The following is a 27,868-nucleotide window of genomic DNA, read 5'->3' as shown; positions in this document are numbered from 1 at the left end:
CCTCTCATTGTCTGTAACGCTACTTCTCAAATAAATTTAAAAAAAAAAAAGAAAGAAAGAAAGAAAGAAACTTGCCATGGGACTCCAAATCCCATTAAGTTGGCAGGTACCAATGCCATCTTACTAGTTAAAGTGATCAGTTTAAGTTGATAACTGATCATAAAGATAGGATGAAGTGTCAAAAGGATCACATAAATAAGACTAGTGTCTGCTAACCATAATTGATAGAATTAAAAAGGGAAGAACATCCAACATGAGAAGCAGGCCACACAGCAGACTCATAGAATGACAAATGCCCTAAACAGCACTCTGACCTCAGAGTCAGCCCTTAAGGCATTCAGATCTGGCTAAGAAGCCCATGAGAGCATTTCAAGCATGGGAAGCCAAGACAGTGTGGCAAAAAATGACCTAAATGAAAGATCTCTGCGAGTGAGATCTGAGTGGAAAGAAGGGGCCAATCAAAGAAGGAGTTACCTTTCTCTGAAGGGAGGAGAGAACTTCCACTTTGATTATGGCTGTGTCCAAATGATGTCAGAGTTTGTGGACTCAAGAGGTTTCCATAGCCTTGGCAACTCATGACAAGAGCCTCGGGTGATCACTGACTTCATAAATAAGAGTGTCAATTGTTAAATCAACAACAGGAGTCACTGTGCACTTGCTCCCCATGTAGGACCTCTGTCCTTAATGTGTTGTACTATGAGAATTAACAGTAAAACTAGTCTTCAAACAGTACTTTATACTTTGTGTGTCTGTGGGTGCAAACTTAGTTAGTATAGAGTTGATCTTCTGTATATAAAGATAATTAAAAATGGATCTTCATAAAGAATGGGATGGGGGCCTGCGCTGTGGCTCAGCAGGTTAACGCCCTGGCCTGAAGTGCCGGCATCCCATATGGGTGCCAGTCCTAGTCCCAGCTGCTTCACTTCCCATCCAGCTTTCTGCTATTGCCTGGGAAAGCAGTGGAAGATGGCCCAAGTCCTTGGGCCCCTGCACCCAGGTGGGAGACCTGGAAGAAGCTTCTGGCTCCTAGCTTCGGATCGGCACAGCTCCGGCCGTTGCAGCCAACTGGGGAGTGAACCATCGGATGGTTCTCTCTCTCTCTCTGCCTCTCCTCTCTCTGTGTAACACTGACTTTCAAATAAATAAATAAATCTTAAAAAAAAAAAAAAAGAATGGGATAGGAGAGGGAGTAGGAGGTGGGATGGTTTGGGGGTGGGAGGGCAGGTATGGAGGGGAAGAACCGCTATAATCCAAAAGTTGTACTTATGAAATATATATTTATTAAATAAAAATTTTATATAAAATGTTTTTATTTACTTGAAAGGCAGAGAGATAGAAACCTTTCATCAGCTAGGTCACTCCCCAAATATCCACAATCGTCAGGGCTGGGCTAGGCCAAAGCCAGAAGCCTGGAACTCAATCTGGATCAGTCAGGTAGGTGGCAGAGACCCAAGTACTTGAGCCATCACCACTGCCTCAGGGTGCACATTAGCAGAAAGGCAGAATTGGGAGTGGCACTGGGACTCAAACCTAGTCACTACAATATGGGATGCAGGTGTCTTAACTACTGCACCAAACCCTGCCCCTAATAGGAGTTTTACAAAGCATCTTGCGCTCTAGAGAAATCCTCTAAATTAGGTCCTATTTTATTTTAGTGACTAAAATTTTGTTAACAATACAAGTAAGAGACAATATTGTTATATGCATTTAACTGTAACTGTTCTGAGTTTCAAAATACAAATGACAAGTAGTAAGTGTCCATAAAGAAGCAGTAAAATTAAATATGGAAAACGAGCCCCAGAAGGGACTTGCTGCAAAATCGGTGCTCATGTGACCTACTCGTAGGAGTTCTTTACTCATACATTTAAACTGCTGATGAGCTGTTTCACATGACTATAATGCAGAAGCTTTGATCTGAAGTAATTTTTTACATAATCTGTGAGTTTTATGTCTACGGCAATGTTTTTCTTAATATTATAGCTAACACTTTAATTACATATGTAAGAGCAGAAAAAGCAGGCAAATGGGTGAACTTTCTATATAGCAAGTATTCTAAGTAGCACATCACTTTTTTTTTTTAAAGATTTTATTTATTTATTTGAAAGGTAGTGTTACAGACAGTGAGAGGTAGAGACAGAGAGAAAGGTCTTCCTTCCGTTGGTTCACTCCCCGGATGGCCGCACCGAAGCCAGGAGCCAGGTGCTTCTTCCTGGTCTCCCACATGGGTGCAGGGGCCTAAGCACTGGAGCCATCCTTTACTGCTTTCCCAGGCCACAGCAGAGAGCTGGATTCAAAGAGGAGCAGCCAGGAATAGAACTGGCGCCCATATGGATGCCAGTGCTGCAGGCGGGAGATTAACCTACTGCGCCATGGCGCCGGCCCCAGTAGCACATCACTTGTATTAACTTATTTAAATCTCACAAACCCATCAGATAAACACTGTTGTCATTTCCATTTTATGGGTGAGAAAATGAGGCATAGTGAGGATACGGATGCACTCGTTTCCCTTGGTAAGTGGCGTAGCTAACAGTCAGACGTGGCAGCTGTGCTTCTGAGCAGATAGCCTGCTTCCTGCAGGTCATGTTTATCAGGGATTGACCCCTAAAGGGCCAGCTGATGAACACTAGACTGCAGATCCTAGGTCTGTGTTGCAGCTTTCAACTTTTCTGTACAGTGCAAAAGCTTCCTCTCATTAAAGCGTTCTTTGTAGACACTAAAATTTGAATTGTGTATAATTTTGCATGTCAGAAAATAGACTTTTTAAAACTATTTGAAAATGTAAAGCCCATTCGTGGCTTGTGGGCCTTAATATAAAAAGAGCAGCAGGCTGGATTTGCCTAATCATTATATATACACACACACACACATATGTATATATATTACCTGTACATAAAATCCATTCATTTTTTAATTCATTTATGCAAAAATAAATCAGAATGGCGTTACGACCCAGCAGGTTAAGCCATAGCTTATAACTCTGTATCCCATATTGGAGTGCCAGTTTGAATCCCAGCTGTTCCACTTCTGATCTAGAATCCTGCTAATGTGCTTGGGAAGGCAACAGAGGATGGTCCAAGTGCTTGGGTCTCTGCCATCCATGTGGGATACTAAGATTGAGTTCCTGGCTCCTGGCTTTTTCTTGGCCCATTTCTGCTCTTGCAACCATTTGGGGGAATGAACCAGCAGATAGAAAATCTGTTTCTCTGTCTCTCCCTTTCTCTGTCACTGAGCCTTCCAAATAAATAAATGAATAAATCTTTTAAATGAAAAAGAAATCAGATTACATACTAAGTTCTGGCATTACTAGGAAAAAACAATAGCAGAAATTGCTGGTTGTTGCCATTCTGCTTGCTCAATGGATCTCAATATTCTCTTTCTTTTCATGCCTGCTTAAAAAAAACTTTTATTTCTTGTCCATTTTATGTACCCAATGATGCTCATATTATTTATTATTTATAGTAAGTGATAGCATCTCAGTTTTGTAGTTTAGGGAAGTGTAAAATTATAGTCTCAGTAGTTAGCCAGTTACATTCAACCAGGTGAGCAGTGGTGCCTGGCTTCAAAAGCAGGTCTGTCTTAGGCTGAAACCATGTTTTTTCCCTACTCTGCAACTCTTTCTTTTTCCTAGAAATGTATAAAATAACAAAGAAATATTTATGGTCCTAGAAAAAGTGAGTGTCTTGCTGTGTCAGTTCTTAAGTGCGTGTTTATTTTCATTTCCTATCTATTTTCCCTGACTCTAGCTTTTGAAAATATAAATCTGTGTTTGCTAGAAATATGATTTTTCTAGGTTTCTTAGTCAAATACACTTAACAACCCAGCCTGTGCCTGGCCAAAGACAGGAGCCAGGAACTCAATCTGAGTCTCTCACGGCTGGAAGCTGGAATTGGGAACTGAGTAGTGATTTGAACCCAGACATTCTGGGGTATGATGCTGGGATTTTAACCTGTATCTTAATCTCCAGGCCAAATGTTCCCCCTCTGCTCCCAACTACCACCACCATATAGCTTTACTTAAGGAAGTACATTGAATTTATTCATAAGCAATAATTCAGCTTTACTCTCCATGGTTCCTTATGGGGCCCCACGAGGTATACCACCATTTTCCCCATGTCTGTGGGAAATCTCAGTTATGGTTGTAGTCCCTACTGAAAAATGAAATTTCTAAATAGATTTGGATAAAATAATATCTGAAATGGAAAGCAGATGCTTTTTGGGTTTAACCACTGTTTTCTTTGTAATTCCTCACTAAATTATCACAGCAATATTGAATTTAACATTTTATAACATGGAACATGTCATATAATTGTGTCACATTTCTGTAACAGAGTATTGATCCTTTAACTTAAAAATTGCTTTTATCATAGCAGAGTTTGAATATAAACAAAATGAAATTAGGTATACATGAAGCTAACTTCATGCACCCCTCAGTAGCATTTCTCAGAATAATCCTGTTAGAAACTAGCAGTGCACCTGCTTTGTGTTTAAGGACCCCAGAGCATGACCTTCTTTGGTGGCGGTTTTAATTATTTCTTCTTTACCCCCATTGGTGATTGAGATACTCATGCCCTAGGGTTATGGAGTTGGCTGAACACGTGACAGCTGATACAGGAAAGGTGAGATCAACAGCAGTTTATTAGTCATCTGTTTTCATGGCCCAGAGGAAGAGACACAGCATGCCACGCCTGTTGTGCTCCGGAACAGAGTGAGCAACTGGGACTCTGGGAGATGAGATTTGTAGGATTAAGGGGATCAGGAGCCTCTTGGCAGTTGACTTATTAAAATAATTCTGTGGGCTGGAAGGGAACTGAAACCCACTACTCAGAGACAAGCAGGCACTGTGCCTGTTCCCTGTGATAAGGAAGGCTGTTTGCCTAGGGGTCTTTATCTGCAGAAGCAGAGTGGGGAGTCTAACATGGAGGGAGGCCCCTTGGGATCCTCCTGGTTTTCATAATTGACAAGGCAGAATATGATATTGAACCTTAATTTTCTCCCTTACTCCACAGTGGTCTTGTACTGAGTCAGGATCAAGAGCATAGCACAGGCAAAGGGAGTGGTCATATTTTCCACAGGTCTCACCAGCGTTTCAGTGGTGGTTAGGATTTTGATGACAAGACATGACAGGAAGCAAAGAGGGCATAGACAACTGACATAGGACAGGTGGTCACCTTTATAGAAGGTAATCACAGGGTGACCTTTTTCTTTACTTACTAAGCAGTCTCACTCCTTGGCCTGGCTACCTTAGCGAGTCCCTCACTTTGGTGTTTTTGTTGTTGTTTTTTAAAGATTTATGTATCTATTCAAGAGGCAAAGTTACAGAGAGAGGGAGAGACAGAGACAGATCTTCCATCTGCTGGTTGACTCCCCAAATGGCCTCAATGGTGGAAGCTGGGCTCCAAAACCAGGAGCCAGGAGCTTCTGCGGGGTCTCCCTAGTGGGTGCAGGGGCCTAGTATTTGGACCATCTTCCACTGCTTTCCCAGGTCGTTAGCAGGGAGCAGGATCAGAAGTGGAGCAGAGCAGCTGGGACTCAAATCTGCACACATATGGGATACTGGCTGCACAGGTGGGTACTTAACCTACTATGCCACAGTGCCAGCCCCTTACCCTGGTGTTGGAACCTGGCAGTATAAGGAGGGGATTGGGTTCGGATCCTAAATTCCCACCCTGGATGGATGATGATCTTTTCTGTTTTGGCCACTTTCTAGCCATGATAGCAGTAGTCACCTCTGTCTGCCGTGGTGTTCTCTAACCTCTCATACATGGGTGTGTCCATCCATATCTTGCTATTCCATGCCTCACCCAGATCATCTTCCATGTCACTTCTGTTTCTACTTACAAGCCTTTGCTCCTGCTCTCATTGGCTTGAATCTGTTCACCTCAGATCCCCCTGACTGCCCCAGCCTGCATGGGACGCTTGTTCCTCTGGCTCTGTAACCCCTGGAGCTGCTATATTGCCTTTCACATTTAGCATACACTTTTAGTTATCTGTTTTAGAAAGTGTTCCCTCCCTTTGTCCTAATGACTGTGGTTATCCCAATTCTTTCTGCCTGTATCTTTTTAGTAACGTTTCACTCAGGAAAATAAAGAGAAGCAATCTAAAGAATGTATGATTTGAACAGGATAGCTAATTCTAATAAATATGTTCATCTAGCTCCTAAAATAATTAGTGATGTAATAAGCCCTCAATAAATTTGTATTAAAATAAGGGCCTGGCTATTTTCAATATTTTATATATGGATGAACATATATAAATATGTACATGTGAATGTGTGTGTATAAATATGAAATGTTCTCATGTTGCCATCTCAACCTCATTTATTTGTAGTGGCCTCAATTTAGTCTAGTAATAAGAAAGTACATATAATGAGGGGGAAATGATGTTGTGTCAGTCCTTTTTAATTTTCAAAAAAGAAAATATCATCTTTGATACAAAGACAAAACCAGATTGGGAACCTACTGCATTTTTTTTTTTAAGATCTATTTCTTTATTTGAAAGGCAGAGTTATAGAGAGAGAGGAAGAAAGTTCTTCCGTCCACTGGTTCACTCCCCAAATGGCTGAAGCCAGGAGCCAGGAGCTCCCTAGTGAGTGCAGAGGCTCAAGCACTTGGTCCCTTCTCCACTGCTCTCCCAAGTGCATTAGTAGGGAGCTGGTTTGGAAGTGGAGCAGCCAGGGCTTGAATTGGCGCTAATATGGGATGTTGGTGCTGCAGGCAGAGGCTTTGCCTACCACAGCACAAGCCCCTCAGGAGAAGAATTTTTAAAGTTAGCTTAATTGGTTTATTTGATGGGCAGAGGGAGACAGATACAGAGAGAGCTCCTGTCTGCTGCTTTGCTCTCCACATGTTTGCAATGGCCAGAGCTATATTGGCCTGAAGCTGTGAACCACGAATCAATCCAAGTCTCCCCACATGGATTGCAGGAACCTAATTACTTGAGCCTTCGATGTTGCCTTCCCAGGTCTGGAGTCAGAGACTAGAGCCTGGGATCAAACCCAGTGTGGAAAGCCAGCTGCCTAACTCATAGCTTAATTGCTAGGCCAAACACCTGCTCTAGGAGAAAATCTTATAACGATTTATTCTTTTCTAGCTAGGTACAGCTCAGAGTTGACCGGGATGCCACCCAGTGAAGCTGACAGGGCAGGAGTGTCCATAGCACTATGATCAACCTGGGCTCCTCCCTGTCAGTAAGGTAGGAGAGGTACAGGCATTTGCCGTAGTAGTTAAGACACCTCTCGGGGTGCCTGTATGCCATACGGCAGTGCCTAGGTTTGAGTCCAGGCTCTGCTCCCGATTCCAGCTTCCTGTTGGTGTGCATCCTGGGAGGCGGCAGCTGGTGGCTCGGGTAGATGGGTTACTGCCAAGCAGGCATTTGGGGAATGAACCAGTGGATGGGAAATAACTCTGTCTCTCTGTCCCTTGTCTCTTTGCTGTCCAAATTAAATAAAGAAATACTTTCAAAGGGTAGAACCAGGAACCCTGGAGAGCATGCTGACATAGTCTCCCCTACAGGCCACATGAGCACTGTAGGAGATAACCACACTACTGTGTCAACAAGTTGTGTGGTTGCTCTGTGGCCCCTGCACAATGTTGCACGATCCCTCTACTGATTTCTTGTTTTCCTTTTCAAACCAACAGCTGACTAGCCAGAAAGATCACCCCTTTCTTCCCTGTTATCTAGAGCTTTACTCTAATGACTCTTCCAAACAGACTCCTGCTGGCAGTAGGAGAAGCCAGAGTCTATGTCTTAGCAACCTGAGAAATGGTTAGAGATTAAAAGTACAAAAGACAGCCCTGAAAGTATGTAGACCTCCAAGACTTGAGGACGTTGAGGTGAGGAGAAAGGGGAAAAACAAGAGAGAAGTATTGTTCTTAATTCTCATCATTCTGTGAAGAAAACAAACTAACTCAGAAAATTCATGGAACGTGCATATTCTAAAAAACCTATGCATAGGAGTCAAAAAAATTTTATACCAAAATAAACCATCTTTTAATTCCATTTTCCTATGAATTTTTGAAGCACCCGTGTGTGTGTGTGTGTGTGTGTGTGGGTGTGCATGTAATATTTAAAGTTTCTGTTTGGAGAGGGTTCTTTGAAAAGTAAGAATGCACATAGTGACAATTTGTTTTTTATGTACCAAATGATAAATAATGAAGTCTTCAATTGTAGTTACCAGTTTCTTCTGAATCTTGCCAGCGACAGACTGTTTATATACCAGCATATTTGTGTGTTATGTATGTGTACATGCACACACACAAATGGGACCACTCTGTGGCCTGATTTTTTTTTTTTTTAACCCAGCAGTATTTTCTGGAGCAGTCTGTGTCATTGTGTGTTGATTGACTCAGTTTCTTAAATACTAATTTGGTAAGTTGATGTACCCCAGTTTAACCAGTTTTCTGTTAATGGCATTTGATGGAAATTCCTTCTAAAACTAGCTCCTCGGGGCCGGCATTGTGGCACAGTGGCTTAAAGCCCCAGCCTGCAGTGCCACCATCCCATATAGGCACTGGTTCAAGTCCTAGCTGCTCCACTTCTGATCCAGCTCTCTGCTAATGCTCCTGGGAAAGCAGTGGAAGATGGCTAAAGTCCTTGGGCCCCTGCGCCTGCATGGGAGACCAGGTAAAGCTCTAGGCTCCTGGCTTTGGATTGGCCCAACTCCAGCCTTTGTGGCCATTTGGGGAGTGAACCAGCAGATGGAAGACCTCTCTCTCTCTCTCTCTCTAACTGTTTCAAGTAAATAAAATAAATCTTTAAAAAAATTACTTCCTTATAATTGAACTTCCTTATAAATGACTTTAAAACTAATTTTATAAAAGGGATGAAAGCATCTGGATAGGTTTTCTCTTTAAGGATTCTTTTTTAAACTTTTTAAAAAAATATTTGTTTATTTTACTTGAAAGTCAGAGTTACACAGAGAGAGAAGGAGAGACAGAGAAAGAGAGAGAGGTCTTCCATCCGCTGGTTCACTCCCCAAATGGCCGCAACGGCCAGAGCTGCGACCATCTGAAGCCAGGAGCCAGGACTTCCTCCAGGTCTCCCACACGGGTACAGGGGCCCAAGGGCTTGGGCCATCTTCTGTTGCTTTCCCAGGCCATAGCAGAGAGCTGGATCAGAAGAGGAGCAGCCGGGACTAGAACTGGCACCCATATGGTATGCTAGCACTGTAGGCGGTGACTTTACCTGCTACGACACAGGGCCAGCCCCCTCTTTAAGGAATTTGGAATTGCATTTTCTTTTCTTTTAAAAAAACATTTTGAAAGTTGTCCTGTGAGGGCTGTGTAAGTAGTAGACTCAAGGTCCTGATACTGATTTTTGTCAGTAATCAGTGTGGTACAATTTTTAGAGTCCTGGTCACCAGTGCATTCCTGCGGAAGGGGATTGGCAGGGAGGAGGTTGCCCCTGGAGAATGAAGTAGGCCTGTTCTTCAGAGCCCCTCATTGAGACCTGGTATTTCCTCCAGAGTCACCAAGAGCCAGGAAAGCTAGGTAAACCAGGAAATTAGGTAAGCTGTGTGGTTTCTTTTTCTGAAGACATAGAACCATAGCTTGCTCGTCTTAACATCTTGGTTTATCCCTCTAAAATGCACAAGCTAAAAAATTAAAAGTTACTGTATACATTCTATGTTGTAAGTTTCTTCCCTTCTCCCTCTCTCCCTCCCTTCCTTCCTTCTGGATAGCAAACCTTGGTTGTGCTATCCCTGTAAGTATCTTAATGATCTGATTTATTTTTAGTCTATATTCAAGAATTAACCTCAAAAAAGGGTGATAGATGCACTGTATTATGGATTTTTTTTACTGAGGCCAAGATAATAAAATCAGTAATTTTTAAAACTATAATTTTCCCTAACCTTAAGGCAGCTAACATCTCCAAAACATTAAGAATTAATTTGTGCATGTGTACACACACACACATGTATATATGTAGATATATAATGGATGTGCTTCAATTGGAGCAGAAAGATTTTTGCTAATCTCTTCTGATAAGAACATCAGGATGGGGCTGGTGTTGTGATATAGTAGATTAAGCCTCTACTTGAAACATCAACATTCCATATGGGTGCCTGGTTAAATCCTGGCTGCTCCACTTCTAATCTAGCTCCTTGCTAATGTGCCTGGGAAGGCAGTGAAGGAGGACTCAAGAACTTGGACCACTGCCTTCATGTTTGGAGACCCAGATGGAAGAGTTCCAGGCTCCTGGTTTTGGCCTGGCCCAGCCCCAGCCATTGCAGCCATTTGGGGAGTGATCCAGCAGATAGAAGATTTCTCTCACTCTGTCCCTTTCTGTCACTCTGCCATTCAAATGAATGAAATAAATCTTTAACAAAGGAAAAAAGATGACCATCAGGACCCACAGTTTACCTATTGAAGTCGTGATGTTTCTTTTTACTCAAAGCAAGTAGTACTGGACAAGGCCAGATGATGTGCTTTGCCTCCTTGCTCAGAAGAGGTACACTTCTTGAGCCTGCTGTTTTGCCAGGTCTGATAAGTTTGCTTGAGGCTCTTTGTTATTCCTGGGCTTTTTTTTCTGTTATCCTGGCTCTGCACAAACTTAAAATAATTGTTAAGAATCTATGTTTGGGGGCCGGCGCCGTGGCTCACTAGGCTAATCCTCCGCCTTGTGGCGCCAGCACACCGGGTTCTAGTCCCGGTCGGGCGCTGGATTCTGTCCCGGTTGCCCCTCTTCCAGGCCAGCTCTCTGCTGTGGCCAAGGAGTGCAGTGGAGGATGGCCCAAGTGCTTGGGCCCTGCACCCCATGGGAGACCAGGAGAAGCACCTGGCTCCTGCCATCGGCTCAGTGCGGTGCGCCGGCCGCAGCGCGCTGGCCGCGGCAGCCATTGGAGGGTGAACCAACGGCAAAGGAAGACCTTTCTCTCTGTCTCTCTCTCTCTCTCACTGTCCACTCTGCCTGTCAAAAAAAAAAAAAAAAAAAAAAAAAAAATTAAAGAATCTATGTTTGGAATACCTAAAAATGTGACATGAATATATGACTCTTATTTTATTATAAGGTTAAAATGACCACATATATCTGTTTCACAAGTTGTGCCATGTTTCCTAAAAGAATTACGTCTTACTCATTTTAGAGACAATTCCCAGAAAGATTATCTAAGTGGGAGATAGAGAAAATTCTAGGCATACTGTTTAATTGAGAAGATGACTCAAAAAGGAGAATGAGAGGGACTTGTAAGTTGTTTTTGTTGATTTGATTCATGGTTTCACTGTGAACCTGGAATCTGCAATTTCATAAGGGAACTAAAGTAACAGTAAAAAGTTTTCTGTAAAAGTAAATAGGAATACTTCTGTAGTGAAAATTATGAACTGATTTTATTTAGTTACCATTATAATAACTATTAAATTATTTTAAAATTTTGTTGCCATTTTTTCCTTGTAACATTCATCCTTCACATTCTTAAATGTAGTTTTTTCCCCTCATTCTGGGACAAGTATGAAAGCAGCAAGGAAACACATAATCACAAGTCATTAGGAGACAGTACTTGAAAAAGAATTATAACAAGACCCTGAGGATAGGTAGATTCTGTTCAGTTTTGGCCAGGAGTAGAGGTAGAAGGCAGAGAAAGATGACAAATGCGAGGTTCCGTGCTGTGGCTTGGAAAGGAGAAAGACTTCTGACGGTGAGAAGTGGGGGGGGATGTACTGGTGTCTTCAGGTTTGGGAAGAGTTACATGGAACATTCTTTGCTTACGGGACTCAGAATAAAATCACAAGCAAGAGAGGAAAACGAGCACTGGGCTTGTTCACTGTCGAGGAGACACATGAACTCTGCCTCTCCTTCCCCTTCAGCTGGCCATGTCTTTCCTCCCTAGCTGGAAAAAAAATTTTTAAAGATGTATTTACTTATTTCCAAGAGTTACAGAGAGAAAAGGAGAGGTAGGGGGAGAAAAAGATTTTCTATCTGTTGGCTCACTCCCCAGATGACCACAACAGCTAGGGCTGGGTCAGGCTGAAGGCGAGAGCCAGGAGCCAGGAGCTTCTTCCAGGTCTCTGACATGTGCAGCAGGGCCCAAACACTTGGACCATCTTGCGCTGCTTTGCCCCAAGCCATTAGCAGGGAGCTAATGAAATGGAGCAGTCAGGATGCAAACCAGCACCCATCTGGGATGGTGCCGTTGCAGGTGCCGGCGTTACCTGCTACACCACAACACCAACCTCAGAAATTTTCATTTGGTAGAGGTTCACAAGGATATTTCTATGGTGAACTCTGGCAATTGTTATACCTGGCTTACCATCATAAAGGTTTAATATTCCTGAAAACTGTTAGAGGAAATAGATTGTTTATCTTTTTTGCAAAAGAGAAGTCATTCTTTTGGACAGTGAGAGAGAGAGACAGAGAGAAAGGTTGTTATATCTTAATGTTAGCCGTCGCAAAGCACACCGGACACCGGAGTAAGGGAAAGGGTTTATTGGGGAACACCCTACAGACCGGAGTGAAGGGGCAGCAAAGGAAAAAGAGAGAAAGAAAATGTAAGAGAGAAACAGAGAGGAGAGGAGCTAGCAAGGAGAGAAGATAGAGCAGAGAAGAGGAGAGAGGAGAGAGAGCCAAGAGACCAGAGGAGGAGATTAGAGAGAGGAACCAAGAAAGAGCAGGAGAGAAGGGCCAAGAGCGGAACAGGCCCTTTTAAAACTTTGCCTGAGGGCGGGCAGGGAAGCAGGAGTAGCGAATCCCATTAGGATGGGGGTGGAGCCTGACTCAGGTTGCTGGGCCATGCGGCCACCTGGCTACAACTGCACCAGTTTCCTAACAAAGGTCTTCCTTTTCCGTTGGTTCACCCTCCAATGGCCGCCACACTGCGGCTGGCGCACCACGCTGATCCGAAACCAGGAGCCAGGTGCTTCTCCTGGTCTCCCATGGGGTACAGGGCCCAAGCACTTGAGCCATCCTTCACTGCACACTGGGCCACAGCAGAGAGCTGGCCTGGAAGAGGGACAACCGGGACAGAATCCGGTGCCCCGACTGGGACTAGAACCTGGTGTGCCGGCGCCGCAGGCAGAGGATTAACCTATTGAGCCGCAGCGCCGGCCAAGAGAAGTCATTCTTGATGTGACATCTTTTCTGAAGGAATAGTTTGATCTATGGCCGTCCCTTGGTATCCATGGGGGATTGGTTCCAGGAACCCTGGTAGATACCAAATCCAAAGATGCTCAAATCTCTTATATAAAATTGCATATAGCCTAATCACATCCTCCCATATACCTTAAATCACCTCTACATTATTTATAATACCTAATAAAATGTAAGTGGTAGGCAAATAGATGTTATACTGTATTGTTTAGGGAATGATGGCAATACAAAAAATGTATGTTCTGTACAGATGTAACCATCGTAGGCCTGATTATTTTTTTTTTTGATCCACTGTCATTTGGATCTGCAAATGCAGAATCTATGAATATGAAAGACCAGTTAATTCCAGAGGAGGATGTACTGTCCATATATAAAAATGAGCATGTAGGAAAAAAATTAGATAGGGACCGGAGTTTGGCACAGTGAATAAAACGTAACTTAGAACACCCACACCCTGTGTTGGAGTGCCTGACTTCAAGTCTCTGTCTGATTCCAGCTTCCTGCTGATGCACACCCTGTGAGCAGCAGGTGATAGCTTAAGTCTTTGGGTCCCTGCACTCATGTGGGAGATCCAGATTGACTTTCCAGCTCTTAGCTTCAGATTGGCCCAGCCCTATCCATTTTGGGCAGTTTGGGAGTAAACTGTTGGGTGGAAGATCTCCCTTTCAAGTAAATAAAAATAAATTAAAATTTTACAAAAAAAGAATTTTTTTTTCAAGTGGAGGCATGTGTTGTGGTTCATCAGGTTAAGTTGCTGCTTGGGATCAAGTCCTGCTTCCACATTAGTCCCCCCTCTGTGGTGCAGATGATGGCTCAAGTACTTGGATCCCTGCCACCATGTGAGAGACCCAGGTGGAGTTCCTAGCTTCAGCCTGGCCAACCTCTCGTTGTTGTAGGTATTTGAGGAGTGACCCAGCTGATAGAAGAAATCTCACACCCTCCTTTCCCCACCCTGATGTTCTACCTTTATGATAAATAAAACTTTTTTAGAAAAGTGATGACATTGAATAGCCATCACTGCAAATGCTTATGGTGGTGTATGGAATTGAAGGGACAGATGCTTATCAGTAGTAATTGATTCCTGGCTTTACTTGTCTTTATTCTTTTTTTTTTTTTCAAGATTTATTTTATTTATTTGAAAGAGCTACAGAGAGAGGTAGAGGGAAGGAGAGAGAGAGGTCTTCCATCTGCTGGTTCTCTCCACAGTTGGCAATTACAGGTGGAGCTGAGCCAATCTGAAGCCAGGACACAGGAGCTTCCTCCAGGTCTCCCACATGGATGCAGGGGTCCAAGGACGTGGGCCATCTTCTACTGCTTTCCCAGGCCATAGCAGAGAGCTGGATTGGAATGGAGCAGCTGGACTTGAACCAGCGCCCATATGGGATGCTGGTGCTGTGGGCTGGGGCTTTAATCCACTTTGCCACAGCGCTGGCCCCTTGTTTTATTCTAATGTATAGCAAACAAACTTATATCCTAGAAACCGGGCCTCTTCCAGAAGCAAATATGACTTAGAAAGAAAGGTTTGGGGAAGTAAAGGCTACTTTTTGGTTGCTGTTGTTGCTTACTTTCCTTTTATTTCCACTGTCAAATTATGAACCAACTAAGCAGGAAGTGGCAGAGGAAGCACTATGTCCTGTTCCTTTAACCTGAAAAGCAGACTGTTTTAGGATGTTATCTTCCTGACAGTAGGAAGGAAATAAAAAGAATAGAAGAAGAGCTCCAGATTATATGATTGGCATCAGTAAGGAATCCGTCTTTCATTTTAAGAAGTCTAAAATTATCTATGTAGATTCAAAAGCTGCTAACAATTGTGGGAGAATAGTACAACTGTTTTAGAAATGCACATGTAAATATGGATCCTGGATGCCATCTTTCTTGATACACTGCCAAACCCTGTATTTTTCCTTTAAAATCAGCCCCTGGTTACATATTTCTGTTTCAGGTTATGTCACTTTCATTACGCTGGTCACCTGGACTTAAGACCTTGAAATCTGCCATGAGTTTCTTCTCCCCTCCCCTCTACTAAGCCATAATGATTTCTCTTCCTCTTAGAGCCATCCTTTCCTCTAAATTCCTGAGGTAGTCACCCTGGTTCAGGCCACCTGCACCATTGAAATTTAACACCCATTGCCTTCTGACAACAGTTTGCTTGATGTGGTGAAAGATAATTGAGGGCCTTTTGTGTGTCAAGCTGGGGTTCCCCAGAAAAACACAGTTTCTTGTTCTTCTGAGTTTATATTTTAATGAGGGGACATGCAACAGGAAATGCAGTCAAGGGAGATAGTAGAGGACTGGGAAGAGACAGAGACCAACTTGGAATAGAAAGAGGGAATCAAGGCAGATTTTCAGTAGGGAAGCAATTGTTGGAATGAAAGGTTCCCACTGTTTCATGTTTTGAACCATGTAATTTAATATTTAAAGCTATTTTCCAGCTTGTTCTTAATGTTAAATTTGAACTTTAATTCCTTTTCTATCTGAAATAGATGTGGCAATAATTAGTTACTATATTCTTAATAATAGCCTACCAAATGACTAAAACACCTTCTAATTCCCTCTTTAGACAGGTGCCTGATTATGGGTTATCTGAGATTCTTAGACTAAGGGTACAAAACAGTCCATAGATAGGCCAAGTCAGAAAGCCTTCTAGAATGGCTAAAATCCAAAACACAGTCACAAATGCTGGTGAGGCTGTGGACAAAGGGGAACACTTATACATTGTAAATTAGTGCAGTTACTATGGAATTTTCTTAAAAAGTTGGAAACAGACTTGACATCTGATCTAGCAATCCCACTACCTGTATATACACAAAAGACTTGAACATAATATACCAGAGATCCTGCACCAGCATGTTCATAGCAACAGTGTTCACGACAGTAGAAATTTAGAATCTGTATGCACATTGCTTTTCACATGGCCAGGTAGTATGATTTAACAGTAGTTATTTAATCAATATTCTTTAAAGGATAGATTATTTTTAAATAGCATATAAACTGTACTATAGAGAATATTCTTAGGCATACATCTTTGAGTATTTGTAGGGCTATCTATTAAGGATAAATTTCTTAAAGTGTAATTGCTGGATTGAAAACATACATCAATTTAAAAATATGTACATATTTTCTAACTGCACTCCAGAAACATAGTATCAGTTTACAGTCCCACCAAGTTCAAGAGAATGTTTTAAGGAATACAAACTTCATGCATTTCATAAGTACAATTTTAGGAACATAGTGATTCTTCCCACCCACACTCCCACCCCTTCTCCTCCTCCCTCTCCTAATCCCAGTGCCATTCTCAACTAAGATCCATTTTTATTTTTTTTTTTTTTTTTTTTATTTTTTTTTTATCTTTTATTTAATGAATATAAATTTCCAAAGTACGTCTCATGGGTTACAATGGCTTTCCCCCCCATACCGTCCCTCCCACCCACCACCCTCCCCTTTCCCACTCCCTCTCCCCTTCCATTCACATCAAGATTCATTTTCGATTATCTTAGTATACAGAAGATCAGGTTATTATACCTTAAGTAAGGATTTCAACAGTTTGTTCCCACACAGAAACATAAAGTGAAAAATAATAGATGATTTTTTTTTAAATGATGATGAAATCAGATCAGACCTATTGTCATGTTTAATCCCAGTGAGAGTCAAGTTGGGAATTGATAGTTTCTTTTTTTTTTTTTTTTTTTTTAACAGAAGATCAGTTTAGTGTACATTAAGTAAAGATTTCAACAGTTTGCACCCCCATAGAAACACAAAGTGAAATATACTGTTTGAGTACTCGTTATAGCATTAAGCCTCAGTGTACAGCACATTAAGGACAGAGATCCTACATGAGGAGTAAGTGCACAGTGACTCCTGTTGTTGACTTTACAAATTGACACTCCTGTTTATGGCATCAGTAATCTCCCTATGCACCAGTCATGAGTTTCCAAGGCTATGGAAGCCCCTTGAGTTCTCCGACTCTTATCTTGTTTAGACAAGGTCATAGTCAAAGTGGAGGTTCTCTCCTCCCTTCAGAGAAAGGCACCTCCCTCTTTGAAGACCTGTTCTTTCCACTGGGATCTCACTCACAGAGATCTTTTTGCCAGAGTGTCTTGGCTTTCCATGCCTGAAATACTCTCATGGGCTTTTCAGCCAGATCCGAGTGCCTTTAGGGCTGATTCTGAGGCCAGAGTGCTATTTAGGACATCCGCCATTCTATGAGTCTGCTGAGTATCTCACTTCCCATGTTGGATCACTCTCCCCTTTATTTATTCTATCAACTAAGATCCATTTTTAATTAACTTTATACACAGAACAACTCTATACTAAGTAAAGAGTTCAACAATTTGCACAAGAAAAAAAGCTCCTTCAACAGTGGCGGCAAGGGCTGTTACAAGTCATTGCATCTCGAAGTTAATTTCACTTCTTTTTTTTTTTGAGAAATTTAATTAACTTTTTAAAAAAATAATTGTTTGTTTTATTTGAAAGTCAGAGTTACACAGAGAGAGAAGGAGAGGCAGAGAGAGAGAGAGAGAAAGGTCTTCCATCTGGCCACAATGGCTAGAGCTTCACCCATTGAAGCCAGGAGCCAGGAGCTTCCTTTGGGTCTCCCGCGTGGGTGCAGATCCTAAGGACTTGGGCCATCTTCTACTGTTTCCCAGGGCCAAAGCAGAGAGCAGCCAGGACTTGAACCAGCGCCCATCTGGGATGTCGGCACTGCAGGTGGCAGCTTTACACGCTATGCCACAGCGCTGGCCCAAAGACTTTATTAACTGTAAAGAAACACCCAAGAATGATACATCTTTTGTAAGCACTTAGCTATAACTTATGAGACATAAGAATATCCTCCATTTATTACATTAAAAATGATTCAGTTAGGTAAAATTATGTTTATGTATGTATATGAATTGTGAGGTTGCTAGAAGAAAATTATTTAGCAAAAATTTAGCAGTGGTGATCTATTGAGTGGTGAAATTTCAGATTTTACTTTTTTTCATGCCTTTTTATATAGTTTTGATTTTTCAAAAATATGTTACAAAAATTGTAATACATGTTTGTGTTACAATTTAATTCAGAAAAAAGCTATTCTTATTTGAAACCTACTTTACATTTTTCTTTACAATTTATCTATTTAATGCTTTGTATTTCATTGAAACCTCCTTAGTTTATATTCGTCAATTAGAAGGAAAAATAAAACTGCTTCGTTGTAGCTTTTTTTCTCTTCAAGAGTTATTTATTTGTTTGAAAGGCAGAGTTACAGAGAGGCAGAGGCTGAGAGAAGAGAGGCCTTCCATCCGCTGGTTCACTCCCCAAATGGCTGCAAAGGCCGGAGCTGTGCCGATCCGAAGCCAGGAACCAGGAGCTTCTTCCAGTTATCCCACGTGGGTGCAGGGGCCCAAGGACTTGGGCCATCCACAAATGCTTTTCCCAGGCTATAGCAAACAGCTGGATTGAAAGAGGAGCAGCTGGGTCTCGAACTGGCACCCATATGGATGCTGGCACCACAGGTGCAGCTTTACCCGTTGTGCCACAGTGCTGGTCCCTTGTTGTAGCTTGAAAAAAAAAAATTGGAATCAACCAAGGTGTCCATCATCAGATGAATTTATACAGAAAATGTGGTGTATGAATATTATTCAGCTATAAAAAAGAATCAAGTTTTACCATTTGCAGCAAAATGGATGCAACTGGAGAACATAATGTTGAATGAAATAAGCCAGACCCAGAAAGACAAATACTCCCTTATGTGTGGGAGCTAAAATTTAAAAAAACAAACAAAAAAAAGAAGATATGTCTGTGTAAATCAGTATTGCTGAAAAAATAGTTTTGTAAAACTTTGTTTTATACCTTTGTGAAACCAATGGTTAAGAATGTTAGGGGCCGGTAGGGAAGTGTCAGCATCCCACATGGGGCTGGTTTGAATCCCAGCTGCTTCCAATGCAGCTCTCAGCTATGGAAAGCGGTAGAAGATGGTCCAAGTCCTTGGGCTCCTGCACCTGCATGGGAGACCCTGAAGAAGCTCCTGGCTCCCAGCTTTAGATCAGCCCAGCTCTTGCTGTTGCAGTCATTTGGGAAGTGATCCAGCAGATGGAAGACCTCTCTCTCTCTCTCTCACTCTCTGCCTGTGCCTCTCTGTAACTTTGCCTTTCAAATAAATAAATAGATCTTTTAAAAAAGGAAAAGAAAGAATGTTATACTACTAAAGTTTTAGTGATCTATGATTACTTCATATGTTACTGTTTATGAGTGAAATGGTCATTTTTCCATTCAATTATTGTTTATAGCTGTAATCTATATTCCCACTAAACTATTGTCTTTTTGCTTTCCACTTGTTAAAATTCTTATTTGGGTGAAGTATTAAGCCTTTTTACTGTAAAATATGTTATCTCAAAAACTAAAAAAGAAGAGGAAAAGAAAGAAGGGGAGAGGGAGACGGGGAGGGAGGGAAGAAAGAATGGAATATCATTATGTTCTTAGAATTGTGCCTACAAAGCACATTGAATCTGTTAAAAACGAATTAAAAATTAAAATTAAAAAAATTTTAGGCCGGTGCCGCAGCTCAATAGGCTTGTGTTGAGATAACAAGGTTTTAGAAGATATCAAGAGATAAGGAATTAAGATAAAAACAAGTGAAGGTATGTTTTCCTCTGTCCTTGTGGATGGACCACAGTCTGCTCCCTGTTAACTCATTTACTCTTGCTAATCTAAGTCCGCAAATAATTGTCCAGCTGGGTTGGCTTTGCCTGTGATTTGATGGGAACACTTCTGCCTTTCACTCTCCTCCCCTCACTCCACCCACAAGGAGTGGGTCTCCTTCTTGTCGCAGGGAGCTATGATAAAGCACACACCCACCTAACTGAGGCTGTGACATGATTCCCTGAGGCCCCTGGCCGCTGAGTAATAGGAAACCTGGTCTTTGGCAGTGGGAGGTGTTCCTTTTGGCATTCTGCCTCTGTCCAACTGGCTTGTGTAACATTTGGGCTCCAAGAATGGCTTCTAAGGCAATGCTGTATCCTACAATGTGTAATCAGGAACTGGAAGAAAGTTTATCTTTAGCTTTTAAGATTCCCGTTAGAAGTCCTCTGCTAGCCTTGGCAGAAGAGTGACCTGCTTATGACCTGCTGAAAGAGCCTGCCCGAGTGGGAAGCAGTGTCCTCTGTTCTGCTGCAGTGTTTGCCCTGGTGATGTTCTGTGGGTCTTTTGCTGGTGCCACTTGTACTCTTGGATCCTGCAGGTATTCTTGTAGACCGATGACAGAGAGCAGTTGTTATAGGCAGACTACTTCAGAGTCTTAGCAAGGAATGCTAAAAAGAGCTGTTTCCCTCCTCTTGCTGGGGAACTTTGCTGTGGAATTCCCCCTGCAGCCTGAATTGCAGCAGTGGCTTATAGATTCATGAGATCTGTCTCAAAACAAACTCAGAAGCCTTGAGGAGGGGGACCGAGGTTTTTCAGACTTCAGATTGCATCAGAATCACCTGAAGTGCTTGTTGAACTGCAGATTGCTGGGCCCTGTACCCTAGAGTTTCTGAGTCAGCAGATTTGGAGCAAGCCTCAGAATTTGTAGCATTTCCTTACTTTTTCCCATGCCTTGCAGCGCAAGTATCTAACAGTGACAGCCTGAGAGGTGGGCGCCTATTCACATAGGCACATGCACTTTTTTTTTTCTTTAAAGATGTATCTGTTTATTGAAAGGAAGATCAGAGAGAGATTCTGTTTACTGGTTCACTCCCCAAATGGCCACAACAGCTGGGGCTAAGCCAGGAGCCAGGAGCTCCATCTAGATTTCCCATGTGAGTGGCAGGGGCCCAAGCACTTGGACCATCTTCTGCTGTTTTCCCTGATACATTAGCAAGGAGCTGAATCAGAAGTGGAGCAGCTAGGACTCAAACTGGTGTTCATATGGGATGCCATGTCACAGGCAGCGGCTTGACCCCCGAGCCACACTACTGGCCCTTGCACTGTTGACTTTAGTCACCGTCATTAATTCCCAACCTCAGAGGTGTATTTCTTTGTTTTGTTGTTGTCGTTACTGGTGCTTGAAACACTGAGGCCTAAGGAGGCAGCAGCTCTTCTAGAGGACCTGTGCAGCCACTACCCTTTGTAGTAAGCCAGCTCACTCCCTGTAAGGTGTCTTGGTTTGTAGCTGGAGTGGAGACATGATATTGCAGGGGAAGGACGTGTGGAAGAATAGAATAAAGGAAGCTGGGAAACTTGCTTCCCACCCACCTTCCTGTCACTAAAATGATATTAAATTGATACTAAAATTAAATTACAACATAAGACCAAGGGATGGCATTCTGGTACAGCAGGTTAAGCTGCCACCTGTGACACCGGTATCTCATATCAGAGTGTCAGTTCGAGTTCCCACTACTCTGTTTCTAATCCAGTTCTCTGTTGCTGTCCCTGAGAAAGCAGTAAAAGATGGCTCAAATTCCTGGCCCCCTCCCCTCCTACCCACATGAGAGATGCAGATGGAGTTCTGGGCTTCTGGCTTTGGCTTCTTCAGCCCTGGCCATTGTGGCCATCTGGAGAGTGAACCAGTAGATAGAAGATCTCTCTGTCTCTCCCTCTCTCTGTCACTCAGTCTTTGAAATAAATAAATCTTTTTTTTTTTTTTTTTACAAAAATAAATAAAACGTAAGCCCAAAACCACTTTGGGTTTTTGTCAGTGAGCAGGGAAAGGGTGGGGGGTGTTCAGATCATCGAGCTGTAGTCCTTAGCTGTCCTGTCCTTACATCGCAGGGGTAAAATGGCTGATCCTAGTTCTGCTGGCACTCCCCGTGATAAAGGTGACTAATGCATACTTTCTGTTGAAGCAGTTCTGGAGCAGCCCAGGAGGGTCAGAGTGATCTGGATCTTGGTCCTGGTGATCTTCCCTCCGACGAGGAGGAGGTCATCAACAGTTCTGATGAAGACGATGTCAGCTCTGGGTCTAGCAGAGGAGAGCCTGACCTGCTGGAGGATAAACAGGTATAATTTGGTACTTGTTTCTGTTTGGGTGTTGGTTGGCTCTCACTGTGCTTGTTAATGCTATTTATCAACACGATAAGCACAAAAAACCTGGGTTTCCTTAAGAACTGTACAACATTTTTCAAATTTAAATGCAATTCCTGTTGTGATATAGCACCTGGGGTGTTATCGGGTTCCTAAGTACGTATCATTTAGAGATTATTTAGTGATTTTTGGTAAGTTACTTTATGTTTACTGATGTTCACTGGATTTCTCTTTGATAATGAAAACCCCCTTAGGATTTTTCTTGTACCAGTTTTTCTTAGATTTCTTGAAAGAAATGAATTATATGCATTTCAGATTCAGTCAAATTCTTTTAGGGATGGAATAAAGTTGACTTTTACATTTGCTTTGCAATAATCCACTATCCATATGTTTGATTTTGTTTGTGTACATGAAGATAGTCCTCGTGTTAATAATTGTTAGACCTGTATGTTGGGGCTCATTCTAATGCCTTTCTGTTTTGGCATGAATGTCTAATTGTTTCATTCAGTTCTTTGAATCAAAACATTATGAAAGGGACAAAACTAGAATATCAATAATGTTATAGGATATGTCTGAATGTTATAGCAAGATGGAATCTGCAGGGAACCATACAACATATCTAGCCATGAGGGAAATCTATGTCAACTGATTCCTATGCCATCATTTATCAACCCATTGTACTTCCTTTTTTTCAATATTTTATTTATTTATTTGAGAGGCATACTTATAGACAGAGAGAGAGGTCTTCCGCCTGTTGGTTTGCTTTCCAAATGGCTGCAATGACCAGAGCTGTGCCGATCCAAAGCCAGGAGCCAGGAGTTTCTTCTGGGTCTCCCACATGCATGCATGGGCACAGGCACTTGGGCCATTTTCCACTGCTTTCCAGGCCATAAGCAGAGAGCTGGACCAGAAGAGGAGCAGCTGGAACATGAACTGGCTTCCCTATAGGATGCTGGCACCACAGATAGAAGCTTAGCCTACCACGGCACAGTGCTGGTCCCTGTACTTCCTCTCTTACATATTTTTGCTGTTTGAATTCATTTTCAACCTAAAAATGAATGACTCAAGTACAATTGTCTGAATTTAAGTCCTGGTTTCACCAGCTATAATCTGAGTAACTTTAGGCTAATTATGTCACCTCTTTGGGCTGAAGAACATCATTTTATGGATGACAAAATGAATAGTACTTCCTACAACTGTGAGAGTTAAATGAATTAATATGTGGAAAGCCTAAGAAATCTGTCCAGTATACAGTAAGAGCTCAATGATACTTGTTTATTATCAGGACTGCATTTCTGTGCTGTAAGATATTGAAGACTAATGTTGGGATTAACCACCAGAAATTACTTAGGCAGGGAAATTGTAGAACTCCTAAGACAGATGTACAATTTTGTTCTTAAAGACTCACAATATCCCTCAGCAGCCTGTGGGTTTTACTTTGACCATCAAGTTGTTCCTCTGTGTCTCATTGGTATCCTCTTGTTCATTTTCCATGTTACTTCTTCATGGACTTAGATGCTGCAAATATTTACCGAGTACCCATTATGTCACAGGTATCATTGGTATTTGCTAGAGATAAACAGTGTTCAAGGTCCATGCTTTTGTGGTGTTTATGACCTAGTGGGGCAGGAGAGACCTTAAGTGCATAAACAGGAAGAACCTCAGAGTATTATTTGCTATGAAGGAAACAAAGTAGAGTGATATGCTATAAACCGAGGGAGTTACCTTGGGTAAAACCCTTTGAGAAAGTGGTATTTGACAGAGACTTAAATGACTGGTAAGAGTTTGAGGAAGAGCATTCATGGTCTGCCCTGCTAAGAGCTATCATTAAATCAACCACTGTTCTCTTTCTTAAGTAACCTCATTGTCTTTCTTCTCCTGATAGATGCTCTTTTCTATTTGTTTCTTTTGGATGAAACTTTTCTAGTTTCTCTCTATACTTCTTGAAGTGGTGACCAAAATTGGTTTCTACTTTCTGTTAGGGGTCTCACTGATCCATTCTATAAAGGAAGTATGAACCTCCAGCCTTGTGGTGTTAATGTCTCTTCCCAACACATCCTGTCATTAACACTGCCAGCCTGACTCATGCATGTTGTGGTTAGTAGAGACTCCCAGGGTTCCTTCCTCTATATTTGTGCCTTTCTTTTCACTTCCTGTATTTATATTACTGTTTTATGTCCTTAGTTGTGCCACATTGAAAAATACCTGTTAAATATTTAACTTTTTAAAAAAATGGGAGTATTTCTTCATTGAATCATTGATATTTCATATTTTTTTTACCTGATACCAGTAGTGTTAATAATTTCCCTCTTTTAGAGTTGTCAGCCCTCTGATGAACTTACTCTCTGTCTCTTCATCCTGCACAGTAGCAATAATAGACAGATTCTCCTTTTCTATATAGTTGTAAATCCATTTAAATTAGCCTGGTGAAGCCTTTCTCTTAATTTGCTTTCCTAGTGGTTAAGATTACATTCTGGCCAGCGCCGCGGCTCACTAGGCTAATCCTCCGCCTTGCGGCGCCAGCACACCGGGTTCTAGTCCCGGTCGGGGTGCCGGGTTCTGTCCCGGTTGCCCCTCTTCCAGGCCAGCTCTCTGCTGTGGCCCGGGAGTGCAGTGGAGGATGGCCCAAGTAGTTGAGCCCTGCACCCCATGGGAGACCAGGCTAAGTACCTGGCTCCTGCCATTGGATCAGCGCGGTGTGCCTGCCACAGCGCACCAGCCGCGGCGGCCGTTGGAGGGTGAACCAACGGCAAAAGGAAGACCTTTCTCTCTGTCTCTCTCTCTCACTGTCCACTCTGCCTGTCAAAAAAAGATAAATAAATAAAAAATTACATTCTGTGGAGTCAGCAAACTGGGTTCCTTGCAATTACTCGTTCTTGATTTTAAGCAACTTAATTTCTCTTTGTATTAGTTTCCCCATCTGTGAGAAGAATAGATAGTGGAGTGCACACTCGTCACTCTTTTCTAAGGTTGTTGTGTTGGGACAAAGGGAGAACACAGTAATCTTGTAGCTACTATTATTGATTTATATGAAAATAAGCAAGCAAAATCTTAAACATCTCAGGTCATGCTATGTGTAACCCTACCAATCAATTCAGTTTCAAGCTTATCTTTTTTTTTTTTTTTTTTTTTTTTTTTTTTTTTAAGATTTATTTATTTACTTGAGAGGCAGAGTTACAGAGAGAAACAGAGAGGTCTTCCATCCATTGATTTACTCCCAAAACGGCCACAATGGCTGGAGCTGGGCCAATCTGAAACCAGGAGCCAGGAGCTTCTTCTGGGTCTCCAATACAGGTTCAGGGGCCCAAGGACTTGGGCCATCTTCTACTGCTTTCCCAGGCCCTAGCAGAGAGCTGGATGGGAAGAGGAACAGCTAAGACTCAAACCTGTGCCCATATGGGATACTGGCACTCCAGGCTGCAGCTAGAACTTGACACATGGGATGCCGGTCCCACAAGCGGATGCTTAACCTACTGTGCTACAGCAGCAGCCCCAAGTTTATCTTTGCTTTAATGACTAAATTAGAAACTTGTTCACAAATAAGCTGTCTTAATGGAAAATTTTTTAATTTGGCATTTTAAGACCTGTGTTTCAGTTCCAGCTCTGCCACTTTCTAACACCTTGGCAAAATAGTTTTATTAAGTTGTTTTGATTATTTACATCACTCACATTTCACAGTGGATTCCAGGTGAATTAACACCTGAAGTTATATAATAGCAAAAGTTAAAACATGTAGTTAAAGATTTCAGAGAGTCATCAAATAATGCTGGAATTACTGTACATCCACCTGCCAAGAAGTTAATTTGGATCCCTTACTTTGACCCTATACAAAAATTAGACTTACTAAGAACTTAAAGTCCTAGAAGAAAATTACAGGAGTAACTTTTCATGGCCTGGGATTAGGCAAAGGCTTCTTGATATGACAGCAAAAGTGCAGTGAAGAGAGGAAAAATGATAAATTGGTCTTCATCAAAAGTGAAATCTTTGTACTATAAATAATACCATTAAGAAAGTGAACAGGCAGGGACCAGTGCTGTGCTGTAGTGGGTAAAGCTGTCGCCTGCAGTGCTGACATACCATGTTGGTGCCAATTCGAGTCCCGGCTGCTCTACTTCCAGACCAGCTTTCTGCTATGGACTGGGAGAACAGTAGAAGGTAGCCTAAGTCCTTGGGCCGCTTCACCCACATGGGAGACCAGGAAGAAGCTCCTGGCTCCTGGCTTTGGATTGGCCCAGCTCTGGCCGTTGCGGCCATCTAGGGAGTGAGCCAGCAGATGGAAGACCTCTTTCTCTCTGCCTCTGCCTCTTTGTAGCTCTGCCTATCAAATAAATAAATAAATCTTTAAAAAAAATAAAAATAAAAATAAAATGTGAACAAGGAACACACCAAATAAGAGAAGATATTAGCAAATCACATTACTGATGAAGGACTTGTACACAGCATATATAACAAGCTCTTACAATTCAATAAAAAGAGAAATCACCCAGACTTAATGATCTGAACAGACAAAAGCAGATGTAAGAATACCCAATAGGGACTGGCACTGTGGTGCATTAGGTTAAAGCCCTGGCCTGCAGCGCTGGCATCCCATATGGGTGCTGGTTTGAGTCCTGGCTGCTCAGCTTCTGATCTGGCTCCCTGCTAATGCACCAAGAAAGCAGTGCAAGATGGCCTGAATCCTTGGACTGCTGCACCCTTGTGGGAGACTTGGAAGAAACTCCTGGCTCCTGGCTTCTGATTAGCCCATCTCCGGCTATTGTGGCCATTTGGGGAGTGAACTAATGGATGGAAGACCTCTCTCTGTCTGTCTCTACCTCACTTTGTAACCCTGTCTTTCAAATACATAAAATAAATCCTTAAAAAAATAGCCAATAAACACATGAAAGATGTTCAACATCATGAGCCATTAGGGAAATCCTATTCAAAGTGTCTAAGAGGTTTGTATACACTAGAATTGTTATAATAAAAAATATAGACATTTGAGGTGAGTGGACTGAGCTGTGGCCTGCAATGCTGACATCCCATACAAACATTGGTTTAAGACCAAGCTGCTCCATTTCTGATCCACCTTCCTGTTGGTGTGCCTGGGAAGGCAATGAAGGAATTGGGCCCCTGCCACCCATGTGGGAGACTCACATTGCATTCTAGACCTAATGGATGAATTTCAGTGAACATTGCTTGTAGAGAGCAAATATGAAAGAGTAGAACACAGTTAAGAATTTACAAAATTGAGTTACTATAGGGGCCGGTGCTGTGGCACAGTGTGTTAAAGCCCCAGCCTGGGTGCCGATCCAGTTCTCTGCTATGGCCTGGGAAAGCAGTAGAAGATGACCCAACTCCTTGGGCCCCTGCACCCACATGGGAGATCAGGAAGAAGCTCCTGGCTCCTGGCTTTGGATTGCTGCAGCTCTGGCCATTGTGGTCATTTGGGGAGTGAGCCAGCGGAATGGAAGACCCCTATCTCTCTGTCTCTACCTCTCTCTGTAACTCTGTCTTTCAAATAAATAAAATAATTCTTTAAAAAAATGTTGAGTTATTATAGATATTGGAATGTAAAACTATATTTTAGGTCAAAGATTCTGTTTTGGAATTTGTTTTACTTATTTTATAACCTTGACAATGTAATTTTGTTATTTGTGGTTCATATTTCAACTCCCGCAGTAGTGTACTTTTGGGAGATGCTAGTATTTAATGGTCATTCTGCTTTGAAATGTGATGTAATTTAAGTGAGGATTTTTGTTAACTGAAAAGTTGAGATGCCAGATATGGCTTCTCTGGAGGTTTACCAGTATACTGTATTTTTCTTCCATTGT

The 27,868-nt window shown here is 42.1% G+C and overlaps 1 protein-coding gene across 3 annotated transcripts in view; it reads left to right on the top strand.

Annotated features, from left to right (window-relative positions):
• Nucleotides 1–27,868, top strand: part of FGD6 (FYVE, RhoGEF and PH domain containing 6) — a 135,464-nt gene that overhangs the window by 34,077 nt on the left and 73,519 nt on the right. For 2 of the 3 annotated variants that reach the window (XM_008256897.4, XM_070052713.1), the window contains exon 3: nt 21,878–22,031. In XM_008256897.4, coding sequence (XP_008255119.1) covers nt 21,878–22,031 — 154 coding nt within the window. The remainder of the gene's footprint in view (nt 1–21,877; nt 22,032–27,868) is intronic. The other variant, XM_002711207.5, reaches the window with a different exon arrangement.

The sequence above is a fragment of the Oryctolagus cuniculus genome, chromosome 11, assembly GCF_964237555.1.
Source record: "Oryctolagus cuniculus chromosome 11, mOryCun1.1, whole genome shotgun sequence".
NCBI classification, from domain to species: domain Eukaryota; kingdom Metazoa; phylum Chordata; class Mammalia; order Lagomorpha; family Leporidae; genus Oryctolagus; species Oryctolagus cuniculus.
The sequence above is the reverse complement of the archived record's forward strand: the minus strand, read 5'-3'. Positions and strand labels throughout refer to the sequence as shown.